General features: G+C 41.3%; 2 protein-coding genes across 3 annotated transcripts in view; both read left to right on the top strand.

Moving 5' to 3' along the window:
- The window catches only part of HMGCR (3-hydroxy-3-methylglutaryl-CoA reductase), a 282,132-nt gene extending 264,242 nt beyond the window's left edge, over window positions 1-17,890 (top strand). Inside the window, exons 2-20 of one of the 2 annotated variants that reach the window (XM_068666134.1) lie at window positions 3,032-3,227; window positions 4,040-4,151; window positions 4,712-4,799; window positions 4,924-5,008; window positions 6,387-6,492; window positions 7,213-7,319; window positions 7,779-7,895; window positions 8,310-8,461; window positions 9,733-9,977; window positions 10,101-10,270; window positions 10,804-10,998; window positions 11,596-11,754; window positions 11,890-12,047; window positions 13,027-13,132; window positions 14,158-14,328; window positions 14,929-15,069; window positions 15,170-15,328; window positions 15,533-15,687; window positions 15,831-17,890. In XM_068666134.1, the coding sequence (XP_068522235.1) occupies window positions 3,063-3,227; window positions 4,040-4,151; window positions 4,712-4,799; window positions 4,924-5,008; window positions 6,387-6,492; window positions 7,213-7,319; window positions 7,779-7,895; window positions 8,310-8,461; window positions 9,733-9,977; window positions 10,101-10,270; window positions 10,804-10,998; window positions 11,596-11,754; window positions 11,890-12,047; window positions 13,027-13,132; window positions 14,158-14,328; window positions 14,929-15,069; window positions 15,170-15,328; window positions 15,533-15,687; window positions 15,831-15,885 (2,646 nt within the window). In that variant the 5' untranslated portion in view covers window positions 3,032-3,062 and the 3' untranslated portion in view covers window positions 15,886-17,890. Of the gene's footprint in view, window positions 1-3,031; window positions 3,228-4,039; window positions 4,152-4,711; window positions 4,800-4,923; window positions 5,009-6,386; window positions 6,493-7,212; window positions 7,320-7,778; window positions 7,896-8,309; window positions 8,462-9,732; window positions 9,978-10,097; window positions 10,271-10,803; window positions 10,999-11,595; window positions 11,755-11,889; window positions 12,048-13,026; window positions 13,133-14,157; window positions 14,329-14,928; window positions 15,070-15,169; window positions 15,329-15,532; window positions 15,688-15,830 lie in introns of both variants that reach the window. The other variant, XM_068666133.1, reaches the window with a different exon arrangement.
- A 5,905-nt stretch (window positions 17,891-23,795) lies between these two features.
- On the top strand, window positions 23,796-25,482 carry MED18 (mediator complex subunit 18). Its single transcript, XM_068667521.1, has 2 exons — window positions 23,796-23,953; window positions 24,616-25,482. The coding sequence occupies exons 1-2, from the start codon at window positions 23,881-23,883 to the stop codon at window positions 25,167-25,169; spliced, it is 627 nt and encodes a 208-aa protein (XP_068523622.1). The 5' UTR covers window positions 23,796-23,880; the 3' UTR covers window positions 25,170-25,482.
- The last annotated feature ends 236 nt before the right edge of the window (window positions 25,483-25,718 follow it).

Here is a 25,718-nt window from a genome sequence, read left to right as displayed (position 1 = left end):
CTAAATGGCGCGTGCAAGAAGCAGGATTTGGAAAGCCCTACGTGTAAATTGTCCGTAGGAAAATCATTGCAGGTTGAGTTTCGTTTGGAACACGTCAGCCTGGCATTGCTCAGACCTGGCCACACAGGGCGGCCCTGTGAGTGAGAGGGGTGATGCACTGACATGCAGGTGTGGGGAGCTGGGGGTCTGCCTCTTCTCAGAGGTAATTGGTGATAGGATTGGAGGGAATGGCCTCAGTTGTGCCAGAGGAGGTTCAGGTTGGAAATTTGGAGACATTTCAGAAAGAGCAGTCAGGCACTGGGACGGGTTGCCCAGAGAGGCGGTGGAGTCACCATCCCTGGGGGTGTTTAGGGAAAGGCTGGACGTGGTGCTTGGGGACACGGTGTAGTGGGTGGCGGGGGATAGCTGAGCCCAGGAGAGCCTGTCCCCCTCGGCAGGAGCCATTCCGGGCGCCACAGCCGCCCCCCGCAGCCTCCCTTATCGCGCCGGGGCGGGGCGGGGCCGGGCCGCGCCCCTCCCCTCAGCGCGCCGCGCGGGGGCGGGGCGACCCCGTCGCTCGATCGCCGTATGTAAATAAGCCGCCTCCCGCCGCCCAATCGGCAGGCGCGGCGAGGGCAGCGCGGCGCCCCATTGGCCGGGCGGCCCCGTGGCGAGATGGCGTGTTCGCCGCTGCTGATCGAGCGCCGGGCCGTTGCCCCGGCAACGCGGCGGGTGACGCGGCGCGAGCCGGGCGTGGCGGCCGCTCGCCATTGGCTGCGCGATCGGGCGATGGCGGCGGCCGCGGCGCCGTGCCCCGGGTGTCCTTGCGCGGGGCGGGGCGGCCGCCTCAGTGCGCGGCGCGGCGCGGCGAGGCCGGGCACGGAGCGGGCCCGGGAGGCCCGTGAGCGGTGAGGGACGGGCGGTGGAGGGGGTGGGGGGGGTGAAGCGGCCTCCCGAGGGGCCCGGCTCGGTGGGGGTGCCGCGGGGGCAGCGGGAGGTGGCTTCGCGCTCAGCGGGACGGGAATCCCTGCTCTGCGCCCAAACGTGAGGAGACTTTGATGGAATAAATATCTGCGATGGCGTTTGCCTAGGCCTAACGGTAGTTCTTTGCTTGGTTTTATAAATGCCGGCAGTTAGCAGCGCTAGGAGTCGTATTTATAATTTTAAGCCTCGCGATGTCTCCATATCCTCGTTTGATAACTGCTGATCTTTGGTTCTCCTCAAACAGCGTGATATCCAACAGCACCAGTGTTTTTCCAGCGTATTACCAGGCCTTTTGTATTTCTGTTTGTGTTTCAAAATCTTTGGGAGTAAGATATTACCCTGGCCATGTCTTTATCTTTCTGGTTAAATGCTGCTGTCAGCGCTGCTGAGGAAAAAAAACATAATGCTGCTGTGAAACAGTTCTGGAAGAACATAAATTCATAGAAGACTATGTAGACAAATTCATAAAATGCTAAGCAGCTTATATTAGAGGGGGAAAAAAAGGCGTAATGTTGACCTTTAAAATAATTTTTGGGGAAAAAAGGCAAGCAGGCTTTCTTCATTTGAGGGGTTTTCTTTTTTCTTCCTTCCTTTCAAAGGAAATGGAAAAAATTGTTCATGTGGAAGGCAGTACTCTTAATGATGTTACTCAGTAGGCTCCATCAGACACAAAAGTCCTGACACCTTCGCTGTGGGAGGATAAAGAAAAATATATTGGTACTATTGATGCTTAGTAGGCGCTGGTAGGAAGGCAGTCTGACAACCAGCATGACTCTGGCATCTCGAGTAACGCTGAGCAGATAGATTTCCTCGATTTATTATTTTCTACAACAAATGTCAGCTGCGTTTGTGGTGTCAGAGCACAAGAAATGAATAGCAAGGCTGTCTTCCTGGAAGTCTGGTGGTTGTATTGTTAATTTCAAGGTAACGTGAGTGGATTTCTATCCACTTCAGTGTGATGGTGTGTAGAACCCTCGATCTGCTATGGAAACCTCCACAGTGCTGGGTTGGTACTGACATTATATATAGTTCTGTATTTGGAAGTAAAAGACAGACTGCTATCTAAGTGTCTTTTGAACCTTAGTATGTAGCTATATAGTTAACATTCAGCGTAAGAGTTTTAGAAGTTGTTGATTACGTGCAATAGGAAAAGCAAAGTTCCGGTACTAACGTATATAAGAGACAATTTTATGGCATTTTGTTTCTGGACTATAAAACATAAATAAATATCCTCGATGAACTTGAAGTCTAAAGGTACAACACAGAGCAAATGGACTAGGATGCAGATTTTATAAGAGAAGGAGCATCCGTGTTCTCAGTTACGTGGAAAGGTGTGAACATTTTTCCTGAATGTTTGTAATCCATTTAAAGCAAAGGGGATGATGAAATGCATCAGTAACCTGGGAATTAGTTACGGTACAGAGAACTGTTGCAGAATACTGTATTTGAGAAGGATTAGTGTGTTTGAGGTGAAGAAAGAAATGCTTTGAATGTAGTTAACTTGAATCAGCGAAGAATATTTATCAGCAAGTAGAGAAGACACAATCGAAGGAAGGTAACATTGAGATTCCTACTGCTGAAGTTAAGAATTGCCAGCAATTGTTTGTTGGTAACTTATTTAGTCAAAGTTAGGATCTTTTGATAGAAAGAAGCAACAGAATTTAGCGAGTGCTTACGTATGCTGGTGGTAAAAACAAGAAGTTGGAGTCAAAATGGTGTTGAAACTGCATGACAGTAGGAGGTACTAAAAAATGCGAACATTAACTGAGAGTGGAGGAGAATTGTAAGCAAGGCACTTCAAAGAGATAAGGGAGATGTGTATTGTTTGTTTGTTTGTTTTAACAAAAAAGTGGACTGAGAAGGCAGGAGCAGATCATACTAAATTTCAAAATACTAGAAATAAATATGTTTTTTAACAGAAATTTGAAGATGAGTTTCCTTACTCATCTGTTACATAGCTGGCTTTGAGACATCCTGAGAGATGACTTGCAAGAATTTATACAGCTCTGTCCCTTTCCCCTGAAACTCGAATTTGCTTATGTGAAATATTTTTTTGTCGTTGTTGCAGGTTTGCTAACGATAAAAAAACAGTCCTGAAAATGTTGTCCAGACTCTTTCGAATGCATGGCCTTTTTGTGGCTTCTCATCCATGGGAAGTCATTGTGGGAACGGTGACTCTCACCATCTGTATGATGTCGATGAAGATGTTCACTGGGAACGATAAGATCTGTGGCTGGAATTATGAATGCCCAAAACTTGAAGAAGTAAGGATTTAAATTCATGTTATAGTACTTATTGTTAATCAGGTAATTGATGGGATCCAGTAGAGTAAGATTAGGTTGTGATGTATTAGAAGGAGAATAACTGTGGCAAAACCTCTTTATTGCCTTCTTTCCCATACTAGATTTTTAAAGCTGTATGCAAGCAGTGGTGTGCTGCAGAAGGTTTTCTTTAAACCTAGAGCATCTCTCCTATGGGAAAAGGCTGAGAGAGCTGGGACTGTTGAGCCTGGTGAAGAGGAGGCTTGGGGCATCTTAGCTGTGTCTGTAAATCCCTGGAGGGAGGGTGAAAGAGGACGAAGCCGGGCTCTTCTCAGCAGTGCCCAGGGCCAAGACAAGAGGCAGTGGGTACAGAATGGAACATAGGAGGTTACCCCTGAACACCAGGCAGCACTTCTGTACTGTGTATGTGATGGAGCACGGGCACAGGCTGCCTAGAGATGTGGTGTTTCCGTCCTTGGAGGTCTTCATCCACCTGCCTGAGCATGGTCCTGGGCATCCTGCTCTGGGTGTCCCTGCTTGGGCAGGGAGCTTGGCCAGAAGGCCCTGCCAGTCTCAGCCATTCTGTGATTAAACCTAATATTTTTCTGTGAACAAGGATGTGACATTAATATTTTGCAATATTTTATTTTTACGGCAGGCTAGCAGTGATTGTTGTTTCATTCAGGGGGAAAAAAAACAAACACCTTCATCATAAGTGCTGCTTCACAGGGGATTTTTATTATTGTTATTAGTGAAACCTAACAAGCTACTGATAAATGTAAACACTAACTAAATCCCTTTTGTGTTTCATGCAGGATGTGCTGAGCAGTGACATCATAATACTGACAATCACACGCTGTATAGCAATCCTTTATATATATTTCCAATTTCAGAACCTAAGGCAACTTGGATCAAAATACATTTTAGGTACTCTATCTGATTTTCTGTTTGGTGTATGCATTTTAATTGTTTGCTTTTTGTACTATAAATCAGTAAGGAATGTTAGCACTTCATTACTTATATACAGAACAGGTTTACTTTGATCTATGCAGAACATTCTGCTGTCTAGCAAAAACTTGAAATGCAATTTCGTAAGAGACATTGTGTAGGATTGTATAAACATTGGAAACATAGCTCTTGAAATATCTATATATTATGCTAAACTCTAAAAATTAGTAATTAGTGCTGCTTAAGCCAGTTCTCATTTTTTCAGATAATTAATGAGAAGGTTTGTGGCTTCTATTTTTCAAAGTCTTATTTTGAATACTGTAAAAAATTTTGGATTTAAATATCCTTATAAAAAGTGCATCCATATCAGTTTGTACTTCAGCTGCTCTTAATGCAGTCTGAGATGAGTTGTCATTCATTAACATCTAGATTGATTTAGAAGTATAAGGTTTTTTTGTTTATTTTGGTTTTGTTCACTCCCCCTCATATATATGTGTGTGTGTGTATAAATACATAAATATTTTTGCCTTTCTTTTAAGGTATTGCTGGCCTCTTCACAATCTTCTCAAGCTTCGTTTTTAGTACAGTGGTAATTCACTTCTTGGATAAGGAATTGACAGGTTTAAAGTAAGTAGTGATTTATCGTTATGGATTTCTTGCTTGAATTTTTTTCTTCAGTAGAGTAAATTTTAAATCTTGAATTTGATTACTAATGTGTTCCTGTTTGTTTTTTTTGTTTGTTTGTTTTCAGTGAAGCTTTACCATTTTTCCTACTTCTGATCGATCTTTCAAGAGCAAGTGCGTTAGCCAAATTTGCACTGAGTTCCAATTCACAGGTTAGTTTTTTTTTTTTTTCTTGCAGTGGGGCTTTTGCATTTAGTGTTCCTAGATGAACAATCCGCAGGGAGAGGTACACAGGTGAACGTGGTATTAGTGATACGCAAAAAGGATCAGATGTAATCTGTGTTGAGTACTGTCTTTTATCCAGGTCAGTGTTCCAGGTGAAGAATTCCACGATACAGTCATGTTAGCTAAGTTAATTTTAGGTATGAGTGCTTTATAAGATCAGAACTTTAAATGGCATTGCCTATACCTCTGTTAGTGAGGCTAGACCAAAGCCTTCCATAGAACAGTTATGGATAGGAAAATTATTCTGTAGGTCTCAGGAACAGCACATAAACAGATATCTAAAGTTATAATGCTAGTACAGGAAAAAGCATATTTCTAGACAAAATCCAGAACAAATATGGCATATTTATTGGCTACAAATTCTTATGGCATACAAGCACAATCTTGCTCTAATTTTGGAAATCTACTTGGAGATGCTCAAAACCTACCTGGACATGGTTGTGCCTGACCTGCAGTAGCTGTCCCAGGCTGAGCAGGAGGATTGGACTAGATGACCTCCAGAGGTCCATTCCAACCTAAACCATTCTGTGATACATTAATGCTGTTAATACAGCACAATGTGAAGAATAAACAGTATGTTTTGCCCATTGTACATGGGAATGTTTATTTCTTAATATTCTATGTTGTAAAAAAATAATTTCACTTCACTATATAATTGTGACTATAACCTTCTTTATTTATTTTATTTTTTTTTTAAATCACAAATATATTTTCACTACAGCTTCTCCTTTATTGAAATTAATCAAACGGGGAAAAAAACAAAACAGCAGTGGACCTCTAGAGTTATCCATGCCTGGCATTTGGAAAAAAACCCTTTCTTTTTGCCAGGGGAAAACTTCAGTATCTTTTATATTCCTTTTTTTCTGTAAGCTGAGTCTAGATAGTTACAGAAAGAAATATAACAAAAGTTAGGTTACAGATATCTGGTTAGAAGAACTTTTGAGGTGTCATGACAGAAGCAGTTTTTATTTTGTCTTAAGGTGTAGAACTCTTAATCTTCTGAATGTACATTAATTAAAGTCTGTGCTCATCGTTGTCATAGGAGCCTAGAATAGTGAAGAACCAAAGATGAAGAATTTGGAGATTAAATAACCCTGTTGCATAAATAAAGACTGTCAAAGCATAACAGCTTATGAGAAACCAAGCAATTAAAGAATGCGTTCTATCCACAATAGTTCATTTTTCAATGTCTGTTTTATAAAGCCTTATCACTATAACAGTCAATTTACTAATCATGTTATGCATGTTGTACCTTACTTTGATTTTTTTGTCCTTATTGTAATGTAGAGAAACTTTTCCTTTTAGGATGAAGTAAGAGAAAATATTTCACGTGGAATGGCAATTTTAGGTCCCACATTTACACTGGATGCACTTGTGGAGTGTCTTGTGATCGGTGTTGGTACTATGTCAGGTGAGTGATCAAGTCTAAAGGTCTAAGTCTTGCCAGTTTAAAAAAAAAAGGCTGAAATGAAACACATTAAGTGTTTCAAGAAATGTGTTATCTATGGGAATGGAAAGCCAATCTATTTGTTTGGCTATTTTGGGGGACAGAGAAAGAGGGGGAAATTTATGTTGATAAGCAGTTTTCCTGTTTACATCCAGGAAAAAACTTGTTGTGGTATAGCATATAGTTATTTTTTTCTTGCTGTTGTTTTAACTTTTGAGTGATTTACACTGCTAGCTCATTTATCTTTATTAAGGGCATTCTGTAATGTTTAACTGTGACACTTGTGAAAGTGCAGGTGGGGAGCATATTCTTATTTCCTGAACGCTTAATTGGCCATCTTTTACAAGGGTTTTCATTACATAATGTTGGTTAACTGATCTTTGCTTAAATAAGGGAAGAGTTTCAAACTTCCAGCATAAAGCTTTAAAAATCTTAGTAAACTAATTATTTTTATTTACATTTACACTTTACAATTTTTGTGTAAATACATATTGTGCTTAGAACAGGCTAATACAAAATGCCAGGGCTTAATGTGGTCATTTTTCATTAATCTAGGCAATTTCTTCTATAATCTGCAGTGTCAGTTTAATGGTTTCAGAAACTGTTCTTCAAGTATTATAAAAAGCCTCCTTGCATATTCAAATTAAAAAAAAAAAAATAAACACGCTTTTTTTTTTTTTTTAGGTGTGCGACAACTTGAAATTATGTGCTGTTTTGGCTGTATGTCTGTTCTTGCCAACTATTTCGTCTTCATGACCTTCTTTCCAGCTTGTGTGTCTCTGGTATTAGAGGTAAGACCCACCTAAAGACAGCAACTGAGCTTAGTATTCAGACCCTGCACTTCTGGTAGTCTATGCATTTCTTCACTGAGGTATATGCCAGCATATTTGTCTTCCTTTTGAAGTGAGCAGAGGGAATGCACAGAAAGAGTTACTGTGGCTCTGCTGATGGGCAGTAACTTCTTAATGCTACTGTAAACAAATCACAGTCAATGGTCTGAGTTTTAATCTAAAGCAAAGGAGGGAAAAAAAAAAAACAGTTTAAATTAATGGCTGTCCAGGGTTTCTCACTGTTTAATCTCTAATATAGACTCTACAGTAGACTGTAGACCAATTCTTTTGTTGACAAATTTGATTTAAAAAAAAAAAATCTTTTTTGGTAAATAAGCTTTAACACTGTATTTCTATTTGATCACTCGCTTGTTCTTCAGATAGCTGCTAAATAAAACCTGGCTTTATTTATTTTTACAGCTTTCCCGAGAGAGTCGTGAAGGACGTCCGATATGGCAGCTTAGCCATTTTGCTCGTGTTCTGGAAGAAGAAGAAAATAAACCAAATCCTGTAACACAGAGGGTCAAAATGATTATGGTTTGTGGCTTTATTTCACCTGTTATTATGCAGTCAGTAAGGTGTCCTTGGAAAACTAATAAAGCCTTTGTTTTCTGTAGACTAGTGTTCTGCAGTCCATTGCTCTAGCTAACTGTGGTAGTTTTTAATAATGTCCCATGTATCTACATTTACAGTCTTCCTGCATATGCCATTTCTATATAAAACTCTTCTGGCTTTTCATGTGTACGTGTGTTCAGCTTCCTCTGCTTACTAATGACGAAGAGGAAGACTGTGCTGGATACTAAATGATGTAGATGGAAGGAGGAGAGAACCCTTTAGCTTTAGACTTGTGAGGCATGGGAAACAAAAAATTAAAACAATTAATTTTAGTAGGTTAGATAACTAATTACAGTTGAAAAAAAATACTTGTCTTGCTTTTTGTTTTTAATACAGTCACTGGGTTTGGTTCTTGTTCATGCCCATAGTCGGTGGATAGCAGAACCAACTTCTCAAAACAGTACATCAGAAAATTCAGTGGGATTGGATGAGAACGCACCAAAGAGGATTGAACCTAATGTTTCACTATGGCAGTTCTACCTTTCTCGGTAAGTGACTTAAGAGACCAGTGACATAAGAGACCAGTGTGTCATGGTGTATTCTCCAGGCAGTGGTCCTTAGGGTGCAACAGCAACAAACCTACAAAGCTGACCAGAATTTCTGGAAACCTCAGATGACATTTTTTAAGAAATACTTCAACATTTTGCTATTCCTTTAGTCTCCTTGAAGTAATAAGAAAGATCAGGAGGCAGCTCTACTGGATGCATCATAACTGGGACTGGAGGGCTGGAGCACCTCTCCTTTGAAGAGAGGCTGAGGCAGCAGGAGCTGTTCAACCTGAGATGGCTCTGGGGAGACCTCCATACCTAAAGAGGGCCTGGGGAAGGACTCTGTCAGGGATTGTAGTGATAGGACAAGGAGTAAGGGTTTTCAACTAAAAGAGGGTAGATTTAGATTAGATATTAGGAAGAAATTCTTTACTATGAGGGTGGTGAGGCACCGGAACAGGTTGCCCAGAGAAGATGTGGATGTGCACTTCCCAGCACACAGTGTTCAAGGCCAGGTTGGATTGGGCTTTAAGCAACCTCATGTAGTGGGTGAGGGCCCTGACCATGGCAGGGGGGTTGGAAATAGATGGTATTTAAAGTCCCTTCCAACCCAAACTACTCTGATTCTATGGTAACACCACCTTTTCCCAACAACCCTGTCACTTTTCAGAGCACACTGAAAAGTTAAGCTTTCTGACTGTGCTAGTGTCGTTATTTCTGCAGTCTCTGACCATTCACATAAAAGTATAAAAAGAGATCCATGTCAGTATTGCTCTTGCCTCAGCTCATCTGAAAGCTGAGCAGCTGTGGTTCTGTATTTCTTCTGAGAATTCAGAACTGTGTCTTACAGAGTATTTTCCCCGGTCTCAGAAATTCAGCTTGCACCACAGTAGTCATTAGTGGCAGAGGATGATAATTGATTGACTCTTTCTACTTTATAATTGGGAGATAGGTGTTAAATGAATATGATTTACCTGTTGAATAGTGATTATTGTAGCAATTTCTTTTACTGTGACTGCTCTTTAACTAAGATTTTGTAAATAGTTAATGAAATCTGAAAATACATAAGCTAATAATACAAAGAAAGAATTCTCTACCCTAAACTAGCACACTTGAATTCCCTGTAAAAAAATGTGTTTTGACTGGCATCTGAATAAGTGTATAAATGATGGTCAAACTGCTATCCTTCCTAAAAGAAAGGGGTGTCAGAATGTTGTTAAAACACACAAATCATATCATACATTTAATTCTTGATTTTTGTCCTTTTATAGAATGGCCAGTATGGATATTGAGCAAGTAATCACTCTTGGATTAGCCCTTCTTCTTGCTGTGAAATACATCTTTTTTGAGCAAGCAGAGACTGAATCCACGCTTTCACTGAAGAATCCCATAATATCTCCAGTGATGGTTCAGAAGAAGGTCCCTGAGAATTGTTGCAGGAAACAATCTGGACTTTTGAAAAACAATCTGAAATCTAACACAGTAGAAGCAGCTTCTGTTCCCAGAGATGACAATGGTAATTTTTAGCATCTGAGTCTTTGCAACAGATAATGAAAACCTGTATTAGCATGTTATATTTGAAAACAAAACTTAAGATTATTGTAAACCTAAGTTCATTTTAATTATCTTTATACAGCAGAAGTCATAAAACCTGTATTAGCAGACTCATCAACCAAGGCTACGTTTGTAGTTGGCAGCAGCAACCCTGTGGAAACTACCTCAGTTAATAATAGAAAAGAGGAGGAAATCGAGTTACCTAAAGAACCTCGTTCTATTGAGGAATGTGTTCGTATTCTTGGAAATGCAAAGGTATAGAAAACCTTTTTTATAGCTTCTGACAAAATCTGATTTAAGAACTTTTGCAGTTTGTTTTCTGGCTTTGAAATGGTCCCATTGATGTTAAAGAGTTACATGGCTTTAAGAACTTGGAAAGGAGAGGTGGAGAACACAAATCCCTTTCATAAGTTGTTTCTGCTCCAGTCGGTTTCTGTTGCGTTTATTTCTTAGTAAAGATGAGGAAATCAGAAAGGTGTATGGTTTTTGAAGTTTTACATTAAAAGTCTTCTATTATGATTATCTCTCTCCAAGATGGGGCTGGAGAGAAGAAGCAGCTTCATTGTTCATGGCATACCAAGTACTTGAGGTTTCATTAAGTTCAGTTATAAGAGGGTGTAAAAAGTTTTATAGTAGGCCAGGATATGATCAAAAACCTGACATTGGCAGTTCTTTTAGATAGGATCTGATCTTACCAAAGTAAAGTTACCTTCTTTCATTTGGAAACATTTAAAAGGATTTTCACCAACAGAATCTATACTTACTTTCTCCATCCTTTACATTTCCAGAAGGGAGCAAAATTCCTCACTGATGCTGAGGTTATCAGCTTAGTTAATGCTAAGCATATTCCTGCATACAAACTGGAAACCCTGATGGAAACTCAGGAGCGAGGCGTGTCAATTCGCAGACAGATGTTATCACAGAAACTCCCTGAACCTTCTTCTTTGCAATATCTTCCTTATAGGAACTATAATTATTCTTTGGTAAGTAAAAAGCAGACAAGTAAAACTCAGTGTGAACAGTTTTAAAAATCTATGAAACACTTGCTTAAAGTGATAAGTGTGAACTAACTAACAAGCTTGGTCAAAACTGATATTAAAAAAAAAAAAAAGGCAAATATATGGCACTAGCTTTTACTGCTTCAATGTTTCTAAACCTAGAGAAGTAAGTTAGTTTTGTAGCTTACCCAAAAATATTTCCAACCAAGATATACAGTTGCCTTATCTCATAAATATGTAATTCTGCCAATACTGAGGATAAGTTCAGCTGGATGAATATATTACACTGATCGCAAGTTAAAATGAAAACTTATTTAAAATTCACTTAACACTATTAAATTTTGAAGAGCATTTAAGACTTAGTAAGATTTAATAGATCCGTCAAATACTTTATTTTAACAGTATCATCTGTTGAAAACTATAACTACAGCTCTTGGAGCTGGGAATTGTTTGCTTTATCCATAGGATTGTGGGTTTCTAGCTAAGATACCTTGCTGTAGTCACATAAACAGTTTGTATCATGATACTGTGCCACTCAACTGGTAATCTTGCTGATACCTTTTTGTATTATTTTTTTGCAAGGTTATGGGAGCTTGCTGTGAGAATGTGATTGGCTATATGCCTATTCCTGTAGGCGTAGCAGGACCATTGTATTTGGATAACAAAGAATTTCAGGTTCCGATGGCAACAACAGAAGGATGTCTTGTAGCAAGCACCAATAGAGGATGCAGAGCAATATGTGTAAGTACAATTTGACAAGCTTAAACTTTCAGTAAAGCGTGTTTGAGGGGGATAGAAGGCATATTTTTGACTTAATAAAAGCTAAAATTCAGTTTCAGCAATCCTATTTTGTTTCTATCCTGCTTTGATTTGTAGCTCGGTGGAGGAGCAAGTAGCCGCATTCTAGCAGATGGGATGACTCGAGGACCTGTTGTAAGGCTGCCCAGCGCTTGCCAGGCTGCAGAAGTGAAGGCTTGGCTCGAAAGCCCTGAAGGCTTTAAAATAGTGAAAGAAGCTTTTGACAGCACTAGTAGGTTAGTACAGTGGTTATTGTGGCCTTATTTCCTGATACAAGGCTTCTGTGAATGGTAGAAAGCTCCTAATTGTATTTCTGCATGCTGCAGTGCAGGAAATGGCACATTTCATTTTGCCTATCCCGTGTAGTGTGAATCTTAAGAAAACAGAAGTAACTCTAGCTTTACAGCTAGGCTAGTAATAAACATTTTGCAGTAAGTGGTAAACAATTGTGTCATATCAACAAATACCCTTGCTTTGTATATTACTTAATGCATTATTTATTTTGCCTAAACAGTTAAAAAAAACATCAAAGCTCTAAAACTCAGCTGTATTTTTTGTAGTACTATACTAAAAGTAATTTAAGCTTTGGAATCTAGCTCTTCTGATAATATTACTAATGTGAAGGTTCCAGTGAATATAGGGTAAATTAAAACTAGAACAGAAACATTTAGAAAAAATAAAACTGTATTAAGAATAAGTTTATTTCAAATCCTAGAGTTTCTTCTAAGACTTAGGATTGCTTGCTTTGTTAATGAAATCTTTCTGTAAATCTTCCTAATCCGTTTTGTTTCTTACTGATGCTACAAGCATTGACCACGGACATGCATGTATTTTGGTGATAATCAACTCATGCTGCTGTTTAAGTGCAGTATTTCCCAGTTCCTGATTGCCCTTACTCTGTAGGAATAAGGCTTTGATTTATGGAGCTTGCACCATTGCTGAAGATGGAAGAGATTTTGCCGTGCTGTAAAACTGACATAAAATTTTCCAAGGTCTAGAAAGCATAAAAAGGCAACCAATGCTCTCAGGAGCAGTACACTTTGAAGTATTTACTTAAGAGAACTATATGCATGGTAGCTGAAGATTTTTTCCTATGCTGAGGGAGGAAGAGAACAGATGGCAGATAGTGCTGTTAACTACACTGTGCTACGAGTTACTGTCATTTTGCTACTTAAAATTCTGAAGGATTTTAGTAATCATTACATTTTCTTGCAGGTTTGCCCGCCTACAAAAACTTCTCATAAGTTTGGCTGGTCGGAACCTTTATATCCGTTTTCAGTCAAGAACAGGGGATGCAATGGGAATGAATATGATTTCCAAAGTAAGGTTCAGACCCTATAAGTCTTTTTAATAAATATGTATTTCTATTAAAATAAATTGTATGCTATTAATTTGTGATTACCTGGTATGTGAAGCTGGAAAGTGAAAAACAAGATGCAGCTCTGTTTGCAGTGCTATAAAACAATATATATATATATAAATGTTTTTTATATATATATATATTATATATATATAAATGCTTGCTCTGTTTGAGCATAAACAAGAAGAGGATGAGAACAACCAAAGAAAAAAAGGTTAAAGTAACTCTGCATTTTTTTTTTTTAAATAAAGTATTCCTGATAATATAAAAGTTTAGCTGCTCGTTCTGTTGTTTTGGGCCAAAGATTTATTTTATCCATCAGTATTTAATCTGTTACTGTGTTTATCACTTTTTCCAAATAAAGGATGAGGAATCTGGTAAGTGCCAGCAGGATAGTTTGATCTTTATTTTTTAAATATGAATGTGGAAGACCATTAAACAGCATAAGGCATCGTATGTGTCATGTCTGAGATAGAATCAGGAGTCAATATTAAAGTCTATATAAAGGTTCTATATAAAATTTCTTAGAACCATTACAGAAATGAGTCTGTCCCTAGATAAGTACTAAATAAAGCAGACCTTCTGTCTGATTTCCTAGTGTAGAGAAGCTCTTTACAACTGCATTCAAAATGAATTAATTTCTTGCCTGTCATGTTTGACTTGGTTCACGCTGTTATCTCTAGTATGGGAAATGTATGCCTGTTCTCCTGGAATGTATCCAGAGAATCCATACGTACTGGCAAGAACCCAGTGCTGTTTGTTATTCTCTATGTAATTCTCAGAATGTAGAGAAAGGATGGTGATTGTGCTACCATATGTGCCTGTTTCAGGTTTCTTGTGGAATTCTGTTCTTTTCCTCATCTGTAATTAGTGATCTGATTAGACTTCATCTGATCTTGCTATTCCAGTGGTCTTGAGTAGCTTGCTTTGCAACCATAATCAATACGCTAACATTTAATGATACATAGCTGTTTCTGTTCTAACAGGGTACTGAAAAAGCTCTGGCAAGACTTAATGAGGAGTTTCCGGATCTTCAGGTTATAGCTATCAGTGGTAACTACTGTACAGACAAAAAACCCGCTGCTATAAACTGGATAGAAGGAAGAGGGAAGTCTGTTGTCTGTGAAGCAGTCATTCCAGCTAAAGTTGTTAAAGAAGTAGGTGTCTGCATTCTTTTTACTTAATTTGGTTCATAAAAATGTGTGCATATTACAAAACTGATACACATTTTAAGTCATTAACTGTTAGTTGCGTTCCTTGTAAGGTTATTCCTGTGTGTATTTTCAGACTGTTGCCGTACAATATATCACTTCACATGAGAATCTCATAGGTCATACATTCTTTTTCCTTTCACTGGCTTTTCAAAGATAATGTGCTATATATTTAATCTATTCAAAAGCATTAGGAGTTTCATTTTTTTCCTTCAAAAAATTATACCACAGCTTGATAGACTTTTACAGATTAAAGTCAGTAATTTTGATCAGTTCACTCATTTGTTGTCTCTTGCACAAACATGGCATTCTTGTCAAAGTTTATATACACCCTACAAGACGAGAAACTGATAATTAAGTGATACCAGTTATTCTGAAGCTGCGTTACTGTCTTGCATGATTTTGAACAAAAGTAAAAGTAGGCATCAATCGTTGGCATAGAGTCAAATTTCCATATGGAAGCAAATGAGGTTGGGGGGAGGGCTGATTAACATGAAATAGGGTATTTCTACTCCTGATTAAGGAACAACCTATCGCTGTGTTTAGGTACTGAAGACAACTACTGAAGATATAGTTGAAGTGAACATAAACAAAAATTTGGTGGGTTCTGCTATGGCTGGCAGCATAGGTGGCTACAACGCACATGCAGCAAACATTGTTACAGCTATCTATATTGCCTGTGGTCAGGTAAGTTTGTTTATACCTAATCGGCTTTTCTTTAGTAGAGTAGCTCTTAACTGAACACTTCAGTTGAATGTGATGTTTTTTTCTTCTTCCTGATCTAAAGGATGCTGCACAGAATGTGGGCAGCTCTAACTGCATCACTTTGATGGAGCGGACCGGTGCCACCAATGAAGACCTGTACATCAGCTGTACGATGCCATCTATAGAAATAGGAACTGTTGGCGGAGGCACCAACTTGCTACCGCAGCAGGCCTGTTTGCAGGTATAAAGCAGGAAGCTTCCTGAATCAAAGCTTGCTTTCACATTGTTTTTATTATGTTCCACTGTTGTGTGAATTAAGCTTAAATTAATATTAAAGAAATATAAAGCTAGCTGATTAGATGTAATTTATAAAAACTCGAATAATAAAATTTAGCATAAATTTAGTTAGTTTTCACAGCGTAATACATCATTTTTTTCCCTCCAGATGTTAGGGGTTCAAGGTGCAAGCCAAGATAACCCTGGTGAAAATGCCCGTCAGCTTGCTAAAATTGTATGTGCTACCGTGATGGCTGGGGAGTTATCTCTAATGGCAGCTCTTGCTGCTGGGCATCTAGTCAAAAGCCACATGACCCACAACAGGTAAGAAATTTCCTATCTTTCTCTGCTATTTGCCCTTTTTACAAGTATACATGATCAATAACAATTATATTAATATTTGTAACATTTAGCAACAGTCTGTCACTGTAATATAACTGACTTGGTTATCTTACTGTTTTTATCAGGTCAAAAATAAATCTACAAGATCTGCAAAGAACCTGCACCGAGAAGGCAGCTTGAATACTAAAGCTTTGAAATGAAGAATTGTTCCACCAACTGACTAGGCGCACAGGAAAAAAAAAAAAGTAATCTGTGAAGTTTAGAATGAAAATCACCTTTGATTCAGATTTCCATGGACGATAAACTGAGAGATAATGGACTTGCGTGAGACCACTTCAGTGGTTAGAGATAACTTCGTGAAAGAAGTCCTGTCAGCTGTCTTGAACATAGCTTTGGAATTCTCACTCTTACACATCATCTTCTGAAGGGTCAGTCCTATGTTTTTACAAGTTGACATTACTTCAACTTGTAAACTCCTAGTAACTAGCAAGGTGAAAAGTGATATGTACTTTGTACAGTTGTTTGTTTTGTTGGTGGCTTTTTTCCTTTTTTCTTTTTTGTTGGTTGGTTTGTCCAACCTTGGCTTGAATGCACTGGTCCTTCGTAAAGTGATGGCAAACCTGATCACTTACCATGAACTCCCAGTTTTAATTTCTTTCAGATGGTAACGTTAGGTCTTTGGCTCCGAGACCTTTTTATTAAATCACATTAGTTTTATAGAAACCTCTGTCAATATATAGTACTTTTTTGCTGCTGCTTCAGCTAAGCAGCATTCAATATTTTAACTATACAGTTTAGGTTATTCCTTTAAAGAAAACTTGTGACCTACAAAGTGCTGACCTTTTAAATCTAGTATGTACTGAAGTGGGGAAAATATCTCAACTGTTCTGTCGTTTTCTTCAGGTACAAAAAGTTGAAACTGATCACATGTCAGAGCATAATAATTTAAGCAAATGCAGCTTCTTGAACTTCTTGGTTAGGAGTGCATTCAGACAACAAAAGTCAGTAACAGATGTTTACACTTCTTAAAAGAAGTCTCTTAATGTACAACGTGTTTGCATATTGCTAAATGTTTTTTGTTTTTAGTGTTTGACGCTTATTCCCCAGGAATAAGTGTGTATCCACTGCTTATGCTGAGATAAAATGAAGCCAGAAAATCATACTGTTCTTTAATGCTACAGGTTTTTTTTAATGTTTTAATTCTTTTTTTTTTTATTTTTTTGGGGGGGCAGTGGAGTATTTATTTAAGAAGTCTTTTTTAAATGAAAAGTACTAATTAAAGGAATTCATTGAAATGACATGTTAATACAGCAGATTTTGTATTAAAATATTGTATTTGGACCAGTGAAGCAGTCTCAGGTGTTCTTAATGTAATAGAGAAAACACAATTGTATTCTAGTTTGATTCACTTTTTGGAAGATTGTTAAATGCCTTGCCCTGTCTAGTTGATCACAGGAGGGAAATTGTTAATATGCTTGATGATGATTTTTAGGGGGAGAGGGGTGGAAAGGGATTTAGGGTGGAATTAGTGGATTGGACTAGCTGGATTTTGTAGAGGAATGCAGTGGCATTTTTCATGGGGTGACAAGCAGAGGTGCTCTTCAAAGTGCAACTTCGATATAAATCATGATGAGTTGTTTTGTAGTACATCAACAAATTAATATTACTGTAATGAGCTCATAAAGCTACTGTGCAAGCATGAAGTCATACATGCTAGATATGCTATGATAGCATGTAAATACCATGAATGTTTATCTTCCTGCAGTATTGTTGTTAATAGCTACCATTTTATTTAAGGAGGAACTACTTGGTTTCTATGTTCATTCAGTGAGCTTATTTAAAGTAACACTGTACTGGCAATAAATGGTCATTCAGTGTTCATTTTGGTGGATTTAACTGACATTCTGTCTTGCAGAATTAACATTTTGTATTATTACTAAATTGTGTACATTTTGGTACAGAACTACTTTTTCAGTTTCAGTAAAACAATGGAAAACTTACTGGTTTAATTGTGATATTTTAAGGTTATCTTATGACACTGATCTTATTAAGCAACATAAAATGAAGCTTAAGGACTGCAATACAGTACTCAACACAGTGGGGATATGATACTAGAATATTTTATTGCAGAAGCCTGTAAACATTAAATAAAATAAAAGCTAAATTGTGTGGTTTGTCCATTTCACTTCAGCATTAGTGGTACCTTTTGTTGAGGCTTATTTGTGTGTTCTTTATGTTTCCCACAACATTGAATTGAAACTTCTGGCAGTTTCTCATGTGTCTACTAAAATAAGTTTCAAAGCTACTTTTTTAAGTTACCACCTGAATTTTAAACACAGCTTTCACCCAGAAACTATATTTTTATTGAAATAGGCAGTACTGCCTATGTTCTTGCAAGATGTGTTAATGTGGAAAAGTGAAAGAACATGTTAGGATCACATCAACAACTGCCTGATAATACAAGTTCTGCTATTGTACATTTCCTTTAAAAGATTAAAAGAACAGATATGATCTTTATATATGTATTTTTCCTTTTCCTCACCTGTTTGATCTTTGTCGCATCCATCACTCTAATCAACCAGACAAAGCAATCTGCATTCTTTTCCAGTCTCCTTAGTGCTATGGATTTTATACCAGAATCACAGGTTACCCTTTCATATCTGTTAAAATTTAGGGAACTACGGGATTCCTATTTCACTGCCTGCAGTAGGGTATTTCAATACCACTGCAAAATATGGGTAGCCTGACTTTCCATGGTAAAACCAACTCAGCTATCTGGAATCAGGTTCCTGAAGCTGCAGCAAACTAAATGCTATATTATTACAATTACTGTATTTTTTTTTTCAAATACTTTAAAATCCTGGCAAATAAAAATTAGCTGTTTGGGAGCTAGTCTGCTTCCCCTTTTACTTCCTTTTATGTCCTGATTCTGCTTTCATCCTGCTACAGTGCAAGTCCCACTCCTGCTGTCTGACAGTTTTGGAGTTGTAAGGCTTGGGAGTGCTGCGGCTCCAGCTTTCACTAATTACATTTTTTTTTTTTTTTTTGTCCACTATGTTTTCAGCCAGACTAAGAAGTTATCAGTGAAGCATCCCTTATCTAATCATACTGGTAGGACAAGTAGCTTTGCTCACACACTGAGGGGGTGCAGACCATGTTCATACCTAACATAGGTGTGCTGCCAGAAGCCTGTAGCAGACACTTTCTTGGTTACTGAATGTGTGTGTGTTAGCAAAGACCCCCAGCAAGGAGCTGTCTGGCAGGCATGCCAGCTCCCAGAAAAGAGTGGGGCTGTGAATCAGCTTCATTCCCACAAAAGGGTTTCAGTTCATCCAGACTGATTCTGGATGTCAATGCACAGCACTGTCTGGACAGTTCGCATCCCTGGCATGAACCCTTGCTGCTAATGCAAATACAGTTCTGATAAAAGCTTTGGCAGAGGGCCCACCCTCCCTCTCCTAGCTGCCTTTCAAATTGAAGTGAGACCTCTTGCTGCTCATAGTGCTTTTAAGATGTATCATCCCTGCCTGTCTTCTGGGGCATGTCTCACCGCCTTTGAGGTTCTCTCCTTTTTCCTGTATCACTTTGCTTATGGCAGTAACACTGCATGACACCTGCTGGTACAGAGAGACAACAGTTTGGGTTTCAAGCGGTGCCCTCATTATTCCTGCAACAGCATCTCTGTTCCGTAGATACTCTCTGTTGCCTCAGGTGAAGTTTGTATTTCAGGCAGCTGTATCTTACTTCAGTTGCAATTGCATCCAGTGATGCTCCTAGTGCTGACAATTCTGGGTCTTGTCCTCCTATACAGAGATTGCTGCTGGGCCCAACGTTGCCTTGTACCATCCTCTGGGAGGAGGTCTGCCTCTGAAGCTTCCCTTAATCTAGAGTGCTCTAGGGCCCTTGCACTGTATAATACATTACAATGCAAAATTACCTACTGTCCCATCTTCACCACTGCTTTATACATGTATACAGTCAGTTTCATAATCTACTAAGGGAACACTAAGGGCTTTAGCTCCAGCTTTTTAGGGTCTTCCCCAGTCACAGAACCCAACAGCATTCCTGCTAGGACTCTTAGGCTATCTGTAAAGATGTGGTGGGGTGACTGAGACTGGCAACCAAGCCCCTACCTAGCTGACTGCCCAGCTGCTTCAGCAGGATGCTGGAGAATCATAAGGGCATGGGTGAGAAAACAAAGTTGCTCTGCCCTCACACTGTGTTAAAATGCTGTTCTCTGAGAACAAACAGAAAGCAGTCCCACAGTAAGGGTGAGCTAGAATCAGAGAATTACAAAATACCCAGAGCTGGAAGGGACCCACAAGGATAATGCTGTCCAATTCCTGAGTCTGCGCAGGACCACCCAAAAATCAGGCCATGTGTCTGAGAGCACTGTCAAAACACTCCAGGAACTCCAGCAGGGCAGGCTTGGTGCTGTGCCCACTGCCCTGTCCCAGTGCCCAACAACCCTCTGGGTGCAGACCCTTTCCCTAACCCCCAGCCTGACCCTCCCCTGTCCCAGCTCCATGCCATTCCCTCGGGTCCTGTCACTGTCCCCAGAGAGCAGAGCTCAGCGCCTGCCCCTCCGCTCCCCTCGTGAGGGAGCTGCAGGCCGCCATGAGGCCTCCCCTCAGCCTGCTCTGCTCGGGGCTGAACAAACCAAAGGACCTCAGCTGCTCCTCATACATCTTGTCCTCTATACCCTTCACCATTCCTGTAGCCCTCCTTTGGATGCTCTCTAGTAGTTTTATGTCCTTTTTACACTGTGTTGCCCAAAACTGCACATGGTACTGAGGTGAGGCCTCACCAGCACCAAGCAGAGCAGGACAATCCCTTCCTGGTGCACCCCAGGGCAGGGTTGCCCCTCCTGGCTGCCAGGGCACACTGCTGGCTCCTGTTCAACTTGCTGTTGACCAGAACCCCCAGATCCCTTTCTGCGGGGCAGCTCTTCAGCCCCTCATTTCCCAGCCTGTATGTATAGGAAGGGTTGCCCCATCTCAGGTGCAGAACCTGGCACATGCTCTTGTTAAACTTCATGTGGTTGGCAACTATCCAGCTCTCTAATTTGTCAAGATCTCTCCACAAGGTCTGCCCACACTTGACAGAGTCAAAAGCTTCTTCCAATTTAGTGTTGTCTGCAAACTTACTCAGAACAGCTTGTGGTCTCACATCCAAGCCATTTATGAAAACATTGGAGAGAACTGGCCTTAAAATGAGGCCTTGGAGAAACCCCCTAGTGACTTGCAGCCAGCCTGAAATAACCCTGTTTGCTATAACCCTTTGAGCCCAACCAGTCAGCCAATTGTTCACCCACTGCATTACGTTTCATCTGGACATTTTGTCCAGAAGGATACTGTGAGAAACAGTGTCAAAAGCTTTACATAGATCCAAAAGGATAACCTCAACTATCTTCCCTTTGTCAACTATTTGAGCAACATGGTCTAGACTCCCGCGGTGACACCCCCTTTATTTGCTTGTCCCTTAGTCCTCACCCAGAGGCTCTTACGTGTGTCCTCGCCAACCGCAAGCTCCATACAGCCCAGCCCCTCCATTACAGACACTGCCACCCCTCACCTGCCCTGCCCTGCCCGTCCCTCCTGCAGAGCCTGTAACCATCCATCGCAACACACCACTCCCAGGCCTCTTCCCACCAGGTTTCACTTATGCCAATGACGTAGCTCTTGGACTGAGCCAAGGCTTCCAGCTCCTCTTGCTTGTTCCTCATGCTGCCTGCATTGGTGCAGAAACATTTCACATGTACTTCATTGTTGCCAGCACCTCATGGAGCAGAGTGAAGGATCTCACTAGCATGCAGTCCCTCAAATTTTGGCATACCATCCCATAGCTTATCACTGGTGTGCCCGTTTTTCTCTTTCCCCCTTCATAACTAGTTTAGAGCCCTATCGATCAGCCCTGCTAACCCCCACACAACAAACCTTTTCCTTTATGTTGTACACTACATAATCCTTTATGTTGTAGACTACATAGTTATTAATCCAAAGTCTCAGAGAAGGGGTCTTCAGGAACTCTGAGGAGGCAGTCACCCCTGCTGACAGAGAGCTATGTAAAGCTGGACTGAAAGTAATATTTTTACATTATACATACATTAAAATAAGGGGGCAGTAGTTTTACCATCACTTTTTTTTTTTTTTTTTTTTCCCTCAGTCAGTGGTTAGCCCATACTAAGCCTACTTTATTATATATACTGTGTACTGGTATATTGCCAAAGACACAACTTTTTAAAAAGGTACTCAGAACAAGCCAAGTGCTAGTGTAAAAATATGTACAGCAGTCCAGCTTATTTTCTTTCTTTTGCATATTAGAGCTGGCACAGGACTACCTTGCTCTGTGTTAGCTCATCCCATTTAATGATAGTAAAATATTTAAAGTTACTTCAACTTTAGAGAATATCAGCTCTGAGTTTATCTTTAGTGAGAAAAATGAGCCACATGGAGACGTATCACTTTGGCACAGTTTCTGGCTAAAGAGAATTGTACTGTTGCAGGAACTATCTTGGGTTTCCAATCTGAAAATTGTTTCTGGGTTAGTCTTCAGAAAATCAGTACTTGACACTCACTGAAGAGATGTTCTCATGGCAATTTCTTTGATATTTGACAAAGCAGCCTAAAAAGGTAATGTAAGATCCAGAGAGGGACAGTCATATAGCACAGAAAACTACATGCAACTTTAGTTTTTGCTCTGGTGGTAAGAGTTTAAGGACACAGCCAAGTCTGGAAGTCACTTGGATCTCATTAAACTATCATCTCACTTGACAAATGTTCCTGCTTAGCAAGGTAGCGCAGAATAAGCCATAATTTGTATTACAATGAGGCTGACAATGTCATCAGTTGTTTGATGTTTGTTGCCTTCTCTTTCACTGTCTTTATGCTGTAAATTTATGCCCATAATTTAAGATGGTAGCTCAGCTAGTGACACATCATTGTTTGTGGCAAAATGGCTGAGCACTACCAAATCCCTGAGTTACCTGCTAAGACATGAGATCTCTTAATGAGTTATCCTAGTGCTGAAATTGTCAACAACTTTTACAATTTTTAATTGTGCAATCAATGCACTATATAAATTGCCTATTGTATAACTGCAGAGTAATTAATTTTAACAACTGTTCAGTCAGATTTGTGGGGTGGGAGGCTTTCTGCTATTAATTCAGTGCCAGCAAATGGAAAATGCCACATGCACATTCTGAAAGCAATTTTGATTGACAAAGGTGACAAAGTGGCGATTCAGAACCAAAGGCTGTGAGACTGTGAGATGAAAAAAAAAAAAAAAAAAGTTTTATAACAAGGAAGAAAAAAAATACATCCAGCGTACACTCAGCTGACCCTCCCTTTGCTGTTGATGCTGTTTCAACATATAAATGAGGCTGGACTGCCTGTTTTGCAGAGATAATTTCCCTGCAGGGGCTCTGCAGGGAGGATTCTGCTCTGTGCATTCGCAATGTGATATGGAGCTGAGTTAAAGGCCCAGCCCCATATGCTACTCAGCCTCCCTTCCACAGACAGATGTATAATGAGAGTTTTAAAGGGGACAGAACCTAGGTAGGAGGCTGGAAATACAGTGTTGAGCTTCTATTTCTATCTGCATTTCTCTCCATCCATCACCTCCATCTGCCTGACCAACTGCCTGTTGTGCCTGCTGCATCTCGTCCTCAACGAGGGCAGAAAGAAAAGCCCGCTGGAAGATACTTTTAAGGCACAGGGGTGCAGTTACGAGGGTGCCCTTCAGAGTGCGGGGCTCTGGGGACGGGACGCCTTGTTTTTGGGGGCAGCCACCTGTGCTCACCAACACCCCAACTACCAATGTGGCATTTGGTATATTGGTATCGTTGGTATAAAATACCACAATTTTGGTGAGCTCGCCCAGCCCAGGGTACTGCTGGTGCTGCACCGCTGCTCAGGGGGTGGGGCAGAACCAGCAGGGACCCACCCGAGCCCTCAGCCCCCTGAGGCGGCTCCGTGCCCGCCCCTCCGCCATTTGCTGCCCTCAGCGCCGGGCGCTGCGGGGCGGCGGGGCTCGGTGCTCGGCTCCCCGCTGCCTGCAGCCCCCCTCCGGGCCGCGGGGCGGTGCTGCCGCCGCTCCTTCCCTTCCCTCCTTCCCTTCCTCTCCTTCCTCCTTCCTTCCTTCCCTCCCTCCCTGCCTCCAGCCGCCGGCCGCAGCATGGAGGCGCCCCCCGTTACCATGATGCCCGTGACGGGCGGCACCATCAACATGATGGAGTACCTGCTGCAGGGTGCGCGCCCCGCTGGCAGCCGGCCCTGGCCCGGGGGGGGGGTTGTGTGGGGAGTTTGGGGGCGCTCGGGGTGTGTTTGGGGTGTGTTGGGGGGTGTTTGGGGTGCGCATGGGGTGTTTGGGAGGTATTTGGGGTGAGTTTGGGGTGTGTTTGGGGTACTAGGGCTGTGTTGGGGATGTTTGGGGTGTGTTTGGGGTATTGGGGGTGTGGGGGGGTATTTGGGGTGTGTTGGGAGTGTACTTGGGGTGTTCGGGGTGTTTGTGGAGTGTTAGGGGGGTGGCTGGGGTATTTCGGGTGTGTTGGGGGTGTTTGGGGTATTTGGGGTGTGTTGAGGGTGTTTGGGGTGTGCAGGGGGTGTGTTTGGGGTATTTGGGGTATTTGGGATGTGTTGGGGGTGCTTGGGGTGTGTTTGGGATATGTTGGGGGCATTTGGTGTGTGTTGGGAGTGTCTTCAGTGTGTTTGGGGTGTGTTAGGGGTATGTTTGGTGTATTTGGGTTGTGTTGGGGGTGTTTGGGGGGTTTTGGGGGTATTCGGTGGGTATTTGGGGTGTATTTGGAGTATTGGGCGTGTGTTGGGGGTATTTGGGGTGTGTTGGGGTTATTTGGGGGGTACAGTGTCTGTGGGGTGTTGGCAACAGCCGCTGTGTCTCTGTCCGCTGCAGGCAGCGTCCTGGACCAGAGCCTGGAGAGCCTGCTGCACCGCCTGCGCGGCTTGTGCGACAACATGGAGCCCGAGACCTTCCTGGACCACGAGATGGTGTTCCTGCTGAAGGGGCAGCAGGCCAGCCCCTTCGTGCTGCGGGCGCGACGCTCCATCGACAAGAGCGGCATGCCCTGGCACCTGCGCTACCTGGGCCAGCCGGAGATCGGGGACAAGAACCGGCACGCGCTGGTGCGCAACTGCGTGGACATCGCCACGTCGGACAACCTGACGGACTTCCTGGTGGAGATGGGCTTCCGCATGGACCATGAGTTCGTGGCCAAGGGGCACGTCTTCCGCAAGGGCATCATGAAGATCATGGTCTACAAGATCTTCCGCATCTTGATGCCGGGCAACACGGATAACATTGAGCCGCTCTCCCTCTCCTACCTTGTGGAGCTTAACGTGGTGGCTCCAGCCGGACAGGATGTGGTCTCCGATGACATGAGGAACTTTGCAGAGCAGCTAAAGCCTTTGGTGCATCTGGAGAAAATTGACCCTAAAAGGTTAATGTGATTGAAAAGCTGGGGAGCTAAGCATTACTTTCGCCAGGGACCTTCAGGGTTGTTTTTATAAAATACCTTTTGAGGGTAAATCAAAACATGGAGAGGGGAGTAAGGGACTACATAGCAATGTTTTACTAGTTGCAGGTACTAAGTATTTTTTCACGCATTTGCGGATTGTGAAAAAAAGGATGTGATTTACCTGCTCTAGTGAACCTGCTTTGGCAGGGGTCTGAAAGCGATGCTCTCTGAGGGTCCCTTCCAACCCCTCCAATTCTCTGATTTTGTGATTCTTTGAATAAAATGAGACACTTCTAGAAAAACAATGCCATTCAAAACATCATTAAATACTAGTATTGGTAGCGTCCCCCCCACTTGTTGGGGAAATACGTGCTAGAAAGCATAATGCCTAGTAATCCATGAAACTTAGTGCAATTCACACGCCTTTGTACCTACACCTCAGTGCAGTTTTGTTTTGTTTTTAGAGTACTATTCTTGTATACCACCTATTAACACTTCTAAATAATACATGAAACTGATATCCTTTAATGCAAGAGGTGTT

This window comes from Anas acuta, chromosome Z (assembly GCF_963932015.1).
Source record: "Anas acuta chromosome Z, bAnaAcu1.1, whole genome shotgun sequence".
NCBI lineage: Eukaryota > Metazoa > Chordata > Aves > Anseriformes > Anatidae > Anas > Anas acuta.
The sequence above is the reverse complement of the archived record's forward strand: the minus strand, read 5'-3'. Positions and strand labels throughout refer to the sequence as shown.

What these genes read in the sequence shown, in the direction of transcription:
- MED18 (XM_068667521.1), top strand. Translation starts at nt 23,881, where the DNA reads ATGGAGGCGCCCCCCGTTACCATGATGCCCGTGACGGGCGGCACCATC. An exon ending in GATGGAGTACCTGCTGCAGG is followed by an intron (nt 23,954 to 24,615) that starts GTGCGCGCCCCG and finishes TGTCCGCTGCAG; the next exon opens with GCAGCGTCCTGGACCAGAGC.